General features: G+C 33.8%; 1 protein-coding gene across 1 annotated transcript in view; it reads right to left on the bottom strand.

Annotated features, from left to right (window-relative positions):
* Nucleotides 1-16558, bottom strand: part of CycD (cyclin D) — a 251535-nt gene that overhangs the window by 8918 nt on the left and 226059 nt on the right. The window contains exon 4 of the mRNA XM_067784973.1: nucleotides 12869-13014. Coding sequence (XP_067641074.1) covers nucleotides 12869-13014 — 146 coding nt within the window. The remainder of the gene's footprint in view (nucleotides 1-12868; nucleotides 13015-16558) is intronic.

Raw genomic sequence — 16558 nt, 5'->3', positions numbered from 1 at the left:
CCCAGTCCGTCTCTGGTATACTTCCCGGAAAAAAGCATCGTAAATACTAATATAGGCAAATTTATATACGAAATTTCAGGCAAATCGAATAGGACGTATGTAAATAGGTATGTGGGTATTATTAATTCTTGTCTTTATTTCGGCTTCACATGCATATATGTATATCAGTTTTGCCAGGTTGATGCGAATAAATCGAATATCACAATGAACTTTAGAGGTCTCAGCAACAGCTTTCATTTGATATCCATAATACACACATATTCTAGGGGTATCCGGGTCCATTTTTTGGTCTATATCTCGAGACCCTAGTCACTCAGCGGTGTAAAACTTACTCTATATTATAGCACACATCAACAGCTTCAATTTGATACCCATAATATAAAAACACATTCTAGGTGTATACGGGTCCATGTTTTGGCCTATAACTCGAGCCCGTAGTCACCCAGCGGTGTAAAACTTACTCTGTACTAAAGCATACATCAACAGCTTCAATTTGATACCCATAATGTAAAAACACATTCTAGGTGTATCCGGGTCCACATTTTGGGCTATATCTCGAGACCCTAGCCTCCCCGTTATATGGAAATTATCCTGTACTATAGCACTCATCAACAGATTTCCCTTGATATCCATATTGTATAAACACATTCTAGGGGTACCTGGGTCCACTTTTTGGGCTATATCTCGAGACCCTAGCCTCACAGTTTATGAAAATTATCCTGTACTATAGCACTCATCAACAGCTTTCATTTGATATACATATTGTATAAACACATTCTAGGGGTACCCGGGTTCACGTTTTGGTCTATATATCGAGACCCTAGCATCCCCGTTATATGAAAATTATCCTGTACTATAGCACTCATCAACAGCTTTCATTTGATATACATATTGTATAAACACATTCTAGGGGTACCCAGGTTCACGTTTTGGGCTATATATCGAGACCCTAGCCTCCCCGTTATATGAAAGTTATCCTGTACTATAGCACTCATCAACAGCTTTCATTTGATATCCATATTGTATAAACACATTCTAGGGGTACCCGGGTCCACGTTTTGGGCAATATCTCGAGACCCTAGCCTCCCAGTTTATGAAAATTATCCTGTACTATAGCACTCATCAACGGCTTTCATTTGATATCCATATTGCATAAACACATTCTAGGGGTCCCGGGTTCACGTTTTGGGCTGTTGATGACCCCAGCCTCCCCGTTATATGAAAATTATCCTGTACTATAGCACTCATCAACAGATTTCACTTGATATCCATATTGTATAAATACATTCTAGGGGTAACCGGGTCCACGTTTTGGCCTATATCTCGAGACCCTAGCCTCCCAGTTGTATGAAGATTATCCTGTACTATAGCACTCATCAACAGCTTTAAGTTGACATCCATATTGTATAAACACATTCTAGGGGTACCCGGGTCCACGTTTGGTCTCAAGACCCTAGGCACGTAGCGAAAAAAAGGTAGACGTTGGCCCATTCTTAGACCTACCCAATATGCTCACAAAATTTGATGAGAATCGGTTCAGCCGTTTCGGAGGAGTTAAGCCCCTAAAACCGTGACAGAAGAATTATATATATTAGATATTAAGTCGCTTTCATGTTTGTCCCCTCATTTCCAAACGAATTTTTGAGCCACGGAAGTCTTTTTCGATAACTTCCCGTTGAGATAGACACTTGATACTAAGAACATAGTTCAAATCTGGGAGACATTACAATGCAAGTGAAAAAATCCGCTAGGTGGCGCACGGATCGAGATATACAGAAAATTAATTTTAAAATGGAAATTTTGCGATCGACTTTTAACTAACTTCTCGGTGATCCAGAGACTTGAAACTTAGCACATAGTTTGCGAGTCGATGGTAGTGCCAATTCGTGGGAAACAAAATGCTGCCAGGTGGCAGATGAATCGAGATAAACGAAAATCCCTGAAAAAACGCAGGGAATCTTGCGATCGATTTTAAAGTAACTTCCCGGTGAGCTAGAGACTTGAAGCTTGGGCCGTGAGTCAGAACCCGGTGACAATGCAATATTTGATCCAAAAAATTTCGCTATGTGGCGCATGGATCGAGATATTAAGAAAATTAGTATTGATTTGGGAATCTCTCAATCCATTTTTAACTAACTTCCCGGTGACGTAGAGACTTGTAACTTGGCACATAGTTCGTGACCCGGCGACAATACAATTTACAGAAAACAAAATTCCGCTAGGTGGCGCGCTAAGTGAGATAACTTCAAATCCTTGAAAAACGAGGGGAGTCTTGCAATCGATTTTTGAGTAACTTCCCGGTGAGCTGGAGATATAAAACTTGAGCCGTAAGTCAGAACTCGGTGACAATGCAATATTTTATCAAAAACATTCCGCTAAGTGGCGCATGGATCGAGATATTAGGAAAATTAATTTTAATTTCCGAATCTTTCAATCCATTTTTAACTAAGTTCCCGTCTCTAGGTACGTGTAACTTAGCACATAGTTCGAGACCCGGTGACAATACAATTTATAGAAAACAAAATTCCGCTAGATGGCGCGCTAAGTGAGATAACTACAAATCCTTGAAAAACGAGGGGAATCTTGCAATCGATTTTTGAGTAACTTTCCGGTGAGCTAGAGACTTGAAACTTGAGCCGTAAGTCAGAACCCGGTACCAATGCAATATTTGATCAAAAAAATTTCGCTAGGTGGTGCATGGATCGAGATATTAAGAAAATTTGTTTTGATTTGGGAATCTTTCAATCCATTTTTAACTAACTTCCCGGTGACCTAGAGACTTGAAACTTGACACACAGTTCGAGGCTTGGTGACAATACAATTTACAGAAAACAAAATTCCGCTAGATGGCGCTAAGTGAGATAACTATAAATCCTTGAAAAAACGAGGGGAATCTTGCAATCGATTTTTGAGTAACTTCCCCGTGAGCTGGAGATATGAAACTTGGGCCGTGGGTCAGAACACGGTGGCAATGCAATATTTTATCAAAAAAATTCCGCTAGGTGGCTCATGGATCGAGATATTAAGAAAACTAGTTTTAAATTGGAAATCTTGCAATCGATTTTTAACTAACTTCCTGGATATCTAGAGACTTGAAACCTGAAATATAGTTTAAAACTCGGTGACAGTGCAATGCTTGATCAAAAAATTTGGGCTACGTAACGCACAATTGGAACTATTTAGAATATTAGGTAATACCTTCATGGCTAGCCTCCTGAGTGATGCAGGCGTTGTAGAATACAACCTCGTTGAACGCCCAACTCAATGCACGTTCTTGCATACTTTTAGGCGTATGCGAATTTCACCACGATTTTCAGCTGTGCAAATTAAGTAGCTGACAAACGAGATGGAATTCTCTTGTTATGATGCACATTCACGAGCAATGAAAATTCACCACATCATCAATTATGTTGAACTTACTTCCTAAACAATTGTGATCATATTCACCAACAACGATTGCTTTGCATTATCCGGCTTCGTAAATTATGAGAATAATCGCCAACAAGAATCATTCACCACATTCATCCTCTTTGTCCAACTCACACGCTCCACCAATATCAAGAACATCGAACAGCTATAATAATTCACCGATTTATATGTAGCACACATACATCTTTCTACAGTCACCTAAGCCGAATATAGATATAGACGTAGTACGTCCGAGCAACGCCAAAGAACGGCGTTAGGAATTACTTAAATTACTAATCAAAGTTGCAATTGCCTTTTTGTAGGCAGCACTAAAAAATTGAAAATAAAAAGATGATAAAAAATTTTTAAGGACTACCTTTATATAAATGGACCAAAAAATAGAAGGCAATTTTTCATTTAACACAGACATAATCTTGTTGAATATTGACTAAAAAACTTTAACAATAGCTTTTGTAAAAGAATTTTGGGATCTAAAATTATAAAGGTAGAGCGCGTGCTTAAATTTTAAATAATCAATTAGTTAATCCCAAGTACATGGTTTGCCTTAAATTGAAAGACTGCGCTCCTCCTTTATAGTTTTAAATCCCAAAATTATTTTACAAGAGCTATTGCTAAAGTTTTTTAGTCAAAATTTAACAAGACTATGTCTGTATTAAAGGAAAAATTGTCTTCTTTTTTTGGTCCATTTATATAAAGGTAGTCCTTAAAATTTTTTATCATCTTTTTATTTTAAATGCGTCGAAACATCTTCAGCTTAATCAATAACTGCTTGAAATATAATAAAATCCTTTTGGATCAGGCCCTTTTCAAGGAAATGTGCGACTTTTCAAATATGAAACATGTTAAATGTAGATTCCGAAAGCATCTGCTAAGGCGAATGAATTATATGAGAATCTTTCACTCGAAGACAACCGTTTAAACAAAAAAAATCCGATATTGATGTTATTTGTCCTGTTACTTCAGCCGGTGACCACTCTCCCACGGCGGCCACATTGAGCGCGGGCCAGGTATTTCAATGCAGTTTTTATACTCAGCTGAGCAGAGCTCACAGAGTATATTAACTTTGTTCGCATAACGGTAATCCGTAACGGCATAAACTAATCGAGATAGATATAGACTTCTATATATCAAAATGATCTGGGCGAAAAAAGAAATTCATTTAGCCATGTCCGTCCGTCCGTCTGTTCGTCCGTCTGTAAACGCGATAACTTGAGTAAGTTTCGAGGTATCTTGATAAAATTTGGTGCGTAGGTTCCTGGGCACCCATCTCAGATCGCTATTTAAAATGAACGAAATCGGACCATAACCACGCCAACGTTTTCGATATCGAAAATTTCTAAAAACCGTAAAAGTGCGATAATTCATTACCAAAGACGGCTAAAGCGATGAATCTTGGTAGGTGGGTTGACCTTATGACGTAGAATAGAAAATTAGTAAAATATAAAGAATTAATAAAAGAAGAAAAAAATCATCCACGTACTACAGACTGATTTCAAAAATATTTTGTTTTCTTTCAAACATTTCATTTTTTACAACAAAATGAAGCCTTTTATTGTAAAAAATAAAAATTTTTTTTTTTGTTTTTTTTTTTTTTTTTAAACAGTCTAAAGTACACTTGCACAAATAACTATAAACGTTAACAGCAAGCACCGGATATTAATAGAATTCCTTTTTTTTTGCGTAACAGTTAGTCACTTCAACGACGTTTTTAGTAAATATTTCACAAACGACTCAGACTTCGAGCTCTAAATCCGCTTTCATGCTCATGCGCCTAAAAGTAGACCTCATCACAAATGAATTTTGAAGGAGTTGAAAGGATGGAGTTTGAAATTATTTAAAAACTCTTTGTATAGGTTTTTAATTTTGAAGTAAAAATATATATGTAAATACGGAGCTACTAACAAGAGTTCGCTTAGTTTGAAAATCCTTTAAACTTATTTCCACAAACCATATAATAACCTAGAATTTTCGCAATCGCAGAACTAGATGAAATAGGAAGCTTGCATGACAAGGAGACAAGACCTGCAAATATAGGTACCTATGTGTACTGAAATCTTACCCAGGAAAGGACTGCCACTTGAACAACACTCCCCACTTTATCAAATTTCCTACTGATGGCATCACTGCGTTCCTGTTGAAGGAACGAAGCACCGCGGTTGCAACAATGAATGATTACCAATGAGTTGGGCGTTTAACCCATGGCTGTACTGCAATTATTCAATAGTCACAGGGGTGAAGGAGAAGCCATTTCATGATTTTTTTTAGACCGCCCTTTCGCAGATTTCATTAGAAAATAGATAGGAGACTTATGAAAAATACAAATTCTAAGATGTGTAATGTTTCAAACTGACAGAATCCTCTTCCAATCAGACGTCGAAATTGGTCATGGATTCTCCATTAGAGCCATTTTTACGTACCGGAATGACTCGAGTCTGAATATTACTTCAGTTTAAATAAAAATAGATGAGTCGTGTAAGTAGGACGAAGGAGGCTCTAGGGCATTTTGCGCTACATAACTGGGAAATTTTATGGCCTAGCAATTCACGTTAAAACAAGACATCAATCATGAGTTAATGGAGCAAACCCGATCAAAAAATAGCATAAACAAGGTTGTGATATCAGTTTGATTCGTTCAAAAAATTATGCCATTTTTTAATCAACTAAAGGAACTTTTGTTAGTCTCCTCGCATGCTTCTGGAAGTAGACCAGTGAAGATTTACTTAATGCTTTTCTATATCTAAGAATTTCGGCAACTACTCTGTGTAGTACGCCAAATTTTTAACGCATATACTTCCTTACAAATATATAATAATGAAGAGCGAAATTTAACATACACATAACCGTTGTATTCATTTTGCTCTCCTTTGTTTTATTTGGTCTTGCAAAGTCTTGCAATAAAGTTAGTTGTTTGCTTTGCTGTCACTTTTACTATAAACGCTTTGGACAATGGGCGTGGTACCGCCCACTTTTGAAAGAAGGTAATTTGAAAGTTTTGCAAGCCGTAATTCGGCAGTCGTTGAAGATAACATGATGAAATTTGGCAAGCACGTTACTGCTATTACTATATGTGTGCTAAATAAAAATTAGCGAAATCGGATGACGAACACGCCCACTTTAAAAAAAAATAAAATTTTAGTCAAATTATAACAAAAAATTGAATATCTTTACAGTATATAAGCAAATTATGTCAACATTCAACTCCAGTAATGATATAGTGCAACAAAATACAAAAATAAAAGAAAATTTCACAATGGGCGTGGCTCCGCCCTTTTTCATTTAATTTGTCTAGGATACTTTTAATGCCATAAGTCGAACAAAAATGTACCAATCCTTGTGAAATTTGGTAGGGGCTTAGATTGTAGGACGATAACTATTTTCTGTGAAAAAGGGCGAAATCGGTTGAAGCCACGCCCAGTTTTTATACACAGTTGACTGTCTGTCCTTCCGCTCGGCCGTTAACACGATAAATTGAGCAAAAATCGATATATCTTTACTAAACTCAGTCCACGTACTTATCTGAACAGACTTTGTATTAGTGTAAAAAATGGCCGAAATCCGACTATGACCACGCCCACTTTTTCGATATCGAAAATTACTAAAAATGAAAAAATGCCATAATAATATACCAAATATGAAAAAGGGATGAAACGTGGTAATTGGATTGGTTTGTTGACGCAAAATTTAACTTTAGAAAAAAACTTTGTTAAATGGGTGTGACACCTACCATATTAAGTAGAACAAAATGAAAAAGTTCTACAGGGCGAAATCAAAAGCTCTTGGAATCTTGGCAGGAATACTGTCCGTGGTATAACATATATAAATAAATTAGCGGTGCCCGACATATGATGTTCTGGGTCACCCTGGTCCTTCTTTTGGTCGATATATCGAAAACGCCATCACATATACAACTAAGGGATACTCCCTTTTAAAACCCTCATTAATACCTTTAATTTGATACCCATATCGTACAAAAACATTCTAGTCACCCCTGGTCCATCTTTATGGCGATATCTCGAAAAGGCGTCCACCTATAGAACTAAGGCCCACTCCATTTAAAAATACTCATTAACACCTTTCATTTGATACCCATATCGTACAAACAAATTCTAGAGTCACCCCTGGTCCCCCTTTATGCCGATATCTCGAAAAGAACTAAGGCCCACTCCCTTTTAAAATACTCATTAACACCTTTCAATCGATTCCCATATCGTACAAACACATCCTAGAGTCACCCCTGGTCCACCTTTATGGCGATATCTCGAAAAGGCGTCCACCTATAGAACTAAGGCTCACCTTTTAAATACTCATTAAAGCCTTTCATTTGATACCCATGTCATACAAACACATTCCAGGGTTACCCTAGGTTCATTTTCCTACATGGTAATTTTCCCTTATTTTGTCTCCAAAGCCCTCAGCTGAACTTATCTTTCCTTTCTTGTTATATTTGTTTTTCGTTTTTATAGTTTTATTTTATTTTTTTAATTTTCTCTTTTTTTGCTCTTTATATATTTACTTTTATTTTTTCTGTACGTTTTTAGTTTTTTCTTTAATATTTTATGTATATTTTTCTTTTTTACATATTTTTTTATTTAAATTTTTATCCTTTCTTTTAATTTATATTTTACTCTATATTATTTCCGTTTTTAATCATTTCCCTTTCATTTATTTCATAGTTTTTATTTATTGTAGATGTTAATTTTTTTTCTTTTTATATTTGTTTTTGTTGTTTTTCTCTTTAGTTTTTCACAATTTTTAAGTTTCTTTTTTAATTTATTTTTTCTTTAAATTTTCATTCATGAAATTTTATATAAAATTTTTTTTTACTATTGTTTTAATTCGTTTAATTTTTGTTTGCTTTAGTTTTTTTTATTTTTTATTTTATTTATTTCTTTTCTATTTTTTTATTTGTTTTTTTTTATGATTCTGTTTTTTTGTTTTATTTTCTTTTATTTTTTTCTTATTTTCATTCTTAAACTCTTTTTTGGTGGGATTACATAAGGTCGACCGACACAAGTTTGAAGTTATGATCACTTCAAATGGCCATAAGATTAATTTTAACTTTGCGCACACATCAAGGACCAATGACAATAAAATAATTTGATGATTAGGTGACTTAAATTCAACGAACATAAGGTCAATTGACCTCATGAATAATTCTATTGGCATTAAGGTCAGTCGAAACTTTACACCTATAAAGTTATTTTGAGTTAATTATTTATTATATTATTCGAACTTCACCAACTGTAGAATAAATTATTTGTAAATTGTTAGATTTATTGAGCTAGAAGGCTTCACAGATGAATAAAACTTATTTGTTTGTTTATATATATTTATAATTTATTCGGTCGATATTTCGACTTCAATCTGAAGACATCATCAGGGACATATGGATATGTATGATCGACTCATATCGACCAATCTAACAATTTACAATATTCAAGGCTATTGACCATTATTAAAAATAAACTATTATTAAATTCAAAATCATTATAGGCTTGTATGGTCTTAATAAACTATTATTGTCATTTAAAAAAATTCTCTAATTTTAGTTCAGTTAACTATAAAAAGGTTGGTTTTAAGTTTTTTCTAACTGTTATTTATTATTTTTTTCTTTTCGTTCTTTGTTTTACTTTAAACTATTTATCTTTTTATTTTTTTTTTTTTTCTACAATAAACACGTATTATTGTATTTATTCCTTTTTTACTATTTATTAAATAGCAAAACCAGCAGCGTTGTTAGTTTTTGAACACAACCTTTTTAAGTTTTACAAAATGCGCGTAAAACTTGTTTTTTTTAGTCACACGATCCCCTGTGGAAATACGTTTGTGTTTGTTTGTATTTATTTGAAGGAAATTACTATCTCACATTAGGATCCAATTCATAAACACGTATATTTATTAATGATCGCTAAGTGTTTAAAGCAAACATATCAAGCAAAATTAGCACAATCCTTTCCTTTTTTGCAGACACATAAACAAGCTTGTCAATTTTGACAGATTTACTCCATATACAAAAATAAATGAAAACATCTCATGTAATTAGCTCCCTCATAACCCAGACTATTATTTAATACATTTGAAAGAAACCGCAACGTGCAAAAAAAGCACGCATTCACACTTTTTAAATATTTGATTTTTACAGCTACAAGCATTCGATTTTTTTAGTGATACATACTACATAAATTAGCACAAGCAAAATTGATTGTTTATGCATTAAAACAAAGCACATTGAGTTCTACTTGTGGGTTAACAAGTAGCTCATTTGCTAATTAATGAAAAGTCGTAAAAGCTAATTAACAACAAACAAGTTCGAAACTGATGATAAAACATTTTCGAAAAGCCACAAAAAATGCACAAAATGTCACATGAAAACAATTTAAAGGCATTGGACAATGGTATAACATTCCAGGTCGCTTTATGGGTTTCAAATTAATTTTTAAATTGTCAATTTTACCTTCTTTCCAAAGGCGGTTCGAGTGAGTCAACTCTAAAGTTACATAACAAGCCACCAAAAAAATTATGCAGACATTCTATTTAAGCTTGACTCATTTTAAGTTCTAAAGTTTAAAGCAACCAGAAAATGAATAGGAATACAATTTTGCTAAAAACAGGCACATTTAAACTACAAAAAAAGATGGATTAAACAAGTCTGTGTAAAAAGAAAATAAAAAGGAAGTAAAATAAAAGGAAAATAAAAGGAAGGAAGAAAGTAAAAAAAATGGCAAAAGTAAGTTAAGAATTAAAGGAAAGTAGAGCATATGTAAATAATAGGAAAAGAAAGGAGGGGAATATCAAAGAAGAGAGAAGATGAAATAAATTGACAGACATGATATGAATGAATTAAATGATAGGCGCAAACTGGAATAAAATATTTTTTCCTAGTGAAATTTGTATAAATACTTTAAATATCGTGACTTTTTATTGGATATAGAGTCCCTAGCCTAATGATGCAAAAGGTCAGAAGAGCTTCAAATAAAAACATCTTCTATTTCGTGAAGTACAAACGAAAACCTATTCACTGCTCTTCGGTCCGACGTTAGGACAGCGCACTGAGTCTTTGAAAGCCAGTGTCTTTTTGAGCATGCAGATCTAAAACTGCTCAGCTACAGGGAAACTCATCAGCTGAGATATATATGTGCATACACATCTAGAATAAGCAAAACATATGGGGTATTCCATCCCATTTCGACCAATTTTGAACCCGACCCCTTTAGAATTGGCTGAAAGTTTTTCTTCTTTTTCTAGCTTACGAAAGACGTTTTTCAGAAGTTTTTCAAATTTTTTCATCCAACTCAAAAAAAGTTATGAATTTTTAAAAAAACACCGTTTTTTTTTTAAAATGCTATAACTTTTTCAAAAATTGACCGTTTGTGATCTTTTTTGTTTAAATTTGTTTTTAAATGTACTTTTCGGAAAAATTCAAAAAAATTTTTAAAGTTTTTTTTTTTGTAATTTTTCAGTTTTTCCAGATTTTTCGAATTTTGCCCTTTTTTTCTCATAAAAAACTTCAATCAATTCTGCAATCATCCCCAATAATCCCGGAGTGGGCCGAGAATTTTTTGTTTTTATTTTATTGACAAAAAAACTTTAAAATACCGTTTTTTTTTCAAAATATTTAAAACTTATTTTGAGTTGGAAAGCGGTTTTTTTTCAAAATGCTATAACTTTTTCAAAAATTTACCGTTTGGGATCATTTTTTTTTTTTTTTTTAATATGTTTTTAAATGTACTTTTCGGAAAAAATACAAAAAAAAAATTTAAATTAAAATTAAATAAAAAAAAAAAAAATTCTCGGCCCACTCCGGGATTAGTGGGGATGATTGCAGAATGGATTGAAGTTTTTTATGATAAAAAAAGGGCGAAATTCGAAAAATCTCGAAAAACTGAAAAATTACAAAAAAAACTTTAAAAATTTTTTTGAATTTTTTCCGAAAAGTACATTTAAAAACAAATTTCAAAAAAAAAAGATCCCAAACGGTCAATTTTTTGAAAAAGTTAAGGCATTTTGAAAACAAAAACGGTGTTTTTTTTTAAATTCATAACTTTTTTTGAGTTGGATGAAAAAATTTGAAAAACTTCTGAAAAACGTCTTTCGTAAGCTAGAAAAAGAAGAAAAACTTTCAGCCAATTCTAAAGCGGTCGGGTTCAAAATTGGTCGAAATGAGATGGAATACCCCATATACATATGAATTTTTAAATCATTTTAAAGAAGATAGAAAAGTTTTTTTTGTGTTCAAAGCGAGTCTGAAACATCGAATATTCTCGAGTGAGGGTTAAAATCTTCACACAAACACATAAAAGGTTCGTTAAGTTGCAAATTGGTTCTATATTTTTAAGAATTATATTGCATTAAAATGCCGCAAAACCCGGCATGGAACATTAAGGTTAATTTCGCTCAAAATAAATGGGCTTCAAATCGACCCATTTAATAGTTTAGCCATAAATATTACTCCTAGCATTTCGCTTCGAGGGAAAAGTTCTTCGAAAGATTTCTGGACCTCTACGCATTGGCGATGACGAGTACCGAAGAAGATTTAATGATGAGCTGTACGAACCCTATGCAGACATCAACATAGTCCAGCGAATTAAAATGCAGCGGCTGCGCTGGCTAGGCCATGTTATGCGAATTAAATGTTTCTATCCGTACCCGCCTATGGAAGGAGAGGACGGCCACCACTCCGCTGAAAGGACCGGGTGGAAAACGAATTAAACTCCTTTGTTGCGACCATTTGGCACCGGTTGGCAGAGCAAATAAGCGACTGGCGCGCCTTGTTGGGCGGCCATAACCGTTAAGTAAGTAAGCATTTCGCAACAAGTGGCAGGGGTTGGAAGACTTATAAGCTTCCACGCATTAGTGTAAGGAGAAAGGTTACATGAAAAGACCCATTGTAGATTCCTCAAGGCGAAAAGTAAAAACTGTTTTTGAATTGATTCTAGCCTATCTACATAAGCTTGATAACGCGTATTCCAAATTATTGATACATATTCTAATATCAGACCTCACTAGTTTAGTTTCCAGAGTTTGGCTATTAATTGTGTATGAAGCTGGTTCCCAAGTGAAAAACACATTACACCAAGTAGCTAAACAATTTAAGTAAATCCGCCTGGAGTACAGAACGTTCTTTAATCGACGCGTTTGACTTTAAAAGTTATACGTCATCAGCACAAATTAAAATTTTTAAATATTTTATAGTTGTGGAAATATCTTTAAAAACCGAGTCGGGTCGAAATGGCTGCGCTGAGGAACACCCGAGGAAACATTGCTCTACTTAATCTAAGTCGCTGCGCTCATCTGAGATTTAGGTGAACGCCGATTAAATTTCCAACGCATTACGAAGCTATTTAGGGTATATTTGCTCTAGTCTAAGCATCTTCACTCGTTGGTATAACATAAGATAGCTGCTTGAATTTCGTTCCCAAAACTAAAATTTTTTTCTTACCTGTTCAATGCTGGTTAAATCAGTTAACAAATTCAATAGATGACGTAATTTATATCCAGTGCGTAAATGCCAGTTCAAGCCACTTAAAGCAGCAGCGATACTTGCAGCGGCAATAGTACTGGCCGAATATATTGAAAAATAATGTTCTGAAAAAAATAAAAACCAAAATCAAAATAACAATTAAAACAAAATAAAATTGAATACAAATTTATTTTAACTTAAAGCAAAATTCAAAACAAAGAAGAGAAATGAGAAAAACTTACAAATCAATTACAAACTATTAAAAACTCATATAAATTAATACAACTTCAGAAGATATTTAATTTGAAATTATTAAGAGATATGATTTCAATTAAAATAGTATAACTCTCTATCAACCCTGAACAGCAGGGTAATTAAATCGCGACGCTTTGAAAGATTTTGCAATATATCATAATACATACAAATATCATTTCCACCCTATTTAATATAAAGCGAGATTAAATGAATTATTGTGAAAGTCAAAATATGCGTAGGAGTTCATCTGAATAGGGTGCAGTAAGTATGTATTTATAAGGCATGAAGACTACTTGAAATTAACCACATATTCTGCAAATATTCTTAGTAATAAATAAATTTTGTAGTTTTCTGAATAGACATGTATATATTTTTGTTTATCCAAAAATATGTCGCCTTGGAGGAAATTATGCATTTTAAACATTATAGCTTATAACTTGAGAATTCCACGATTGGCATGGGACATATTTTTCTGTGATACATGTCCAAACAAAAATAGAAACTTGCTTTTGAGATATTTGTATGTCATTAGTTCAAAAATCCAAAATAAGCATGTGTTTGTACGGGGCAAGAATATTTCGCCTGATGCTAGGTTACAGTTAGGGAAGTGAAATTTCGACGAAACTAACAACATTTGAAAAAAAAGATAGTTACAAATTAAATTTTTTGTAAAGGGAATGCTTGTTTTCCCATCTCCCATACAAAAAAAAATTGATGCTTGTCAATTTATATATATAATATATATATAGAATATATAATATATATATAGAATATATAATATATATATATACATATAATATATGTATATAATATATATATATATATATATATAATATATACACATATATAGAAATAAAATATACACACATATAAAAAAATATATAAGACTATACAAAATAAATATTAAACAATAAGAAAAACAAGTAAGGAAGGCTAAGTTCGGGTGTAACCGAACATTACATACTCAGTTGAGAGCTGTGGAGACAAAGTAAGGGAAAATCACCATGTTGTAAAAAGAACCTAGGGTAACCCTGGAATGTGTTTGTATGACATGTGTATCAAATGGAAGGTATTAAAGAGTATTTTAAGAGGAAGTGGACCATAGTTCTATAGATGGACGCCATTTAGGGATATCGCCATAAAGGTGGACCAGGCCTGACTCTAGAATTTATTTCTACGATATGGGTATCAAATGAAATGTGTTAATGATAATTTTAAAAGGGAGTGGGCCTAAGTTCTATAGGTGGACGCCTTTTCGAGATATCGCCATAAAGGTGGATCAGGGGTGACTCTAGAATTTATTTTGTACGATATGGGTATCAAATGAAAGGTATTAATGAGTATTTTAAAAGGATGTGGGCCTAAGTTCTATATATGGACGCCGTTTCGAGATATCGCCATAAAGATGGATCAGGGGTGACTCTAGAATTTGTTTGTACGATCTGAGTATCAAATGAAAGGTGTTAATGAGTATTTTAAGAGGGCGTGGGCCTTAGTTCTATATGTGGACGCCTTTTCGAGATATCGCCATAAAGGAGGACCAGGGGTGACTCTAAAATTTGTTTGTACTATATGGGTATCAAATGAAAGGTGTTAATGAGTATTTTGAAAGGGAGTGGGCCTTATTTCTATGGGTGGACGCCTTTTCGGAATATCGTTATAAAAGTGGACCAGGGGTGGCTCTAGAATGCGTTTGTACAATATGGGTATCAAATGAAAGGTGTTAATGAGTATTTTAAAAGGGCGTGGGCCTTAGTTCTTAAGGTGGACGCCCTTTCGAAATATCGCCACAAAGGTGGACCAGGGGCGACTCTAGAATTTGTTTGTACGATATGGGTATCAAATGAAAGGTGTTAATGAGTATTTTAAAAAGGAGTGGGCCTTAGTTCTATATGTGGACGCCTTTTCGAGATATCGCCATAAACGTGGACCAGGGGTGACTCTAGAATGTGTTTGTACGATATGGGCATCAAATTAAAGGTATTAATGAGGGTTTTAAAAGGGAGTGGCCCTTAGTTGTATATGTGCAGGCGTTTTCGAGATTTCGACCAAAATGTGGACCAGGGTGATCCAGAACATTATCTGTCGGGTACCGCTAATTTATTTATATATGTAATACCACGAACAGTATTCCTTCCAAGATTCCAAGGGCTTTTGATTTCGCCCTGCAAAACTTTTTTCATTTTCTTCTACTTAATATGGTAGGTGTCACACCCATTTTACCAAGTTTTTTTCTAAAGTTATATTTTGCGTCAATAGACCAATACAATTACCATGTGTCATCCCTTTTTTCGTATTTGGTATATAATTATGTCATTTTTTTCATTTTTCGTAATTTTCGATATCGAAAAAGTGGGCGTGGTTATTGTCCGATATCGTTAATTTTAAATAGCTATCTGAGATGAGTGCCCAGGAAACTACATACCAAATTTCATCAAGATACCTCAAAATTTACTCAAGTTATCGTGTTAACGGACAGACGGACGGATGATTTTGATATATGGAAGTCTATATCTATCTCGATTCCTTTATACCTGTACAACCAACCGTTATCCAATCAAAGTTAATATACTCTGTGAGCTCTGCTCAACTGAGTATAATAAGGAAAAATTATATAAATAAATGTGTGAAAAAAATCAACAATATACAAAAAAAATTATTAAAAATCTATCTATATACAAATAAGCCACACACAAGTTTTTCACTCTTTTTTTGAACACACCGTTTTCCCGATTTGGATGAAATATGCACCAGTATAAGTCATATAGGGTTTTCTTGGTACTAAAAAGGCGTGGCATTTGATATATGTACTAACATATGAAAAATAAAATATCTCTAAGAGTATTAATACCAGGCAAATGATACTTGGCAGGCAGATGCCTAACATCGATATTATATCAGTGTAGAAAAGTTGAAAGAATTGGAAATGAGGGCGCAGTACCTCCCATACAAATTACTTCTTCCATATCACATATCTCCTGAACCGATTAAGTCACATTACTCAAACTTAACATAGCTGCCAACATTTCTAAAGCCAAAGTTTTAAAGAAAATTGGCGAATATTGGAAAAAGTAGAGTAGCACCTCCCATACAAACTCAAATTTCCGTAGCACACATATTCGAAACTACTGGAGCTGTATCACTGTGATTTGGTGTCAATACCTTAATTGATTATATCAAACTTTTGACGGAAAAGTGGTTAGCCTTACCATAGGGAGTGTGCATCCACAAGAGGGTGTGGTAACTCCCAAACACATATTTTTTCCATAAGGAATATCTTCTGTTTCCATTAATTCATAGTGGTGAAACTTGGCATAGCCGTCAATATTGTTAATGTAAAATTTTTTAATGAAAATTTGAGTATATTGGAAGGAAGGGTGTGGCAACTACCACTACTACTTTGAAAAACAAATT

The sequence above is a fragment of the Eurosta solidaginis genome, chromosome 4 (genome assembly GCF_040869045.1).
Source record: "Eurosta solidaginis isolate ZX-2024a chromosome 4, ASM4086904v1, whole genome shotgun sequence".
In the NCBI taxonomy this organism is placed as follows: domain Eukaryota; kingdom Metazoa; phylum Arthropoda; class Insecta; order Diptera; family Tephritidae; genus Eurosta; species Eurosta solidaginis.
Note: the sequence above shows the minus strand (reverse complement) of the source record. Positions and strands in the feature narration are given on the sequence as shown.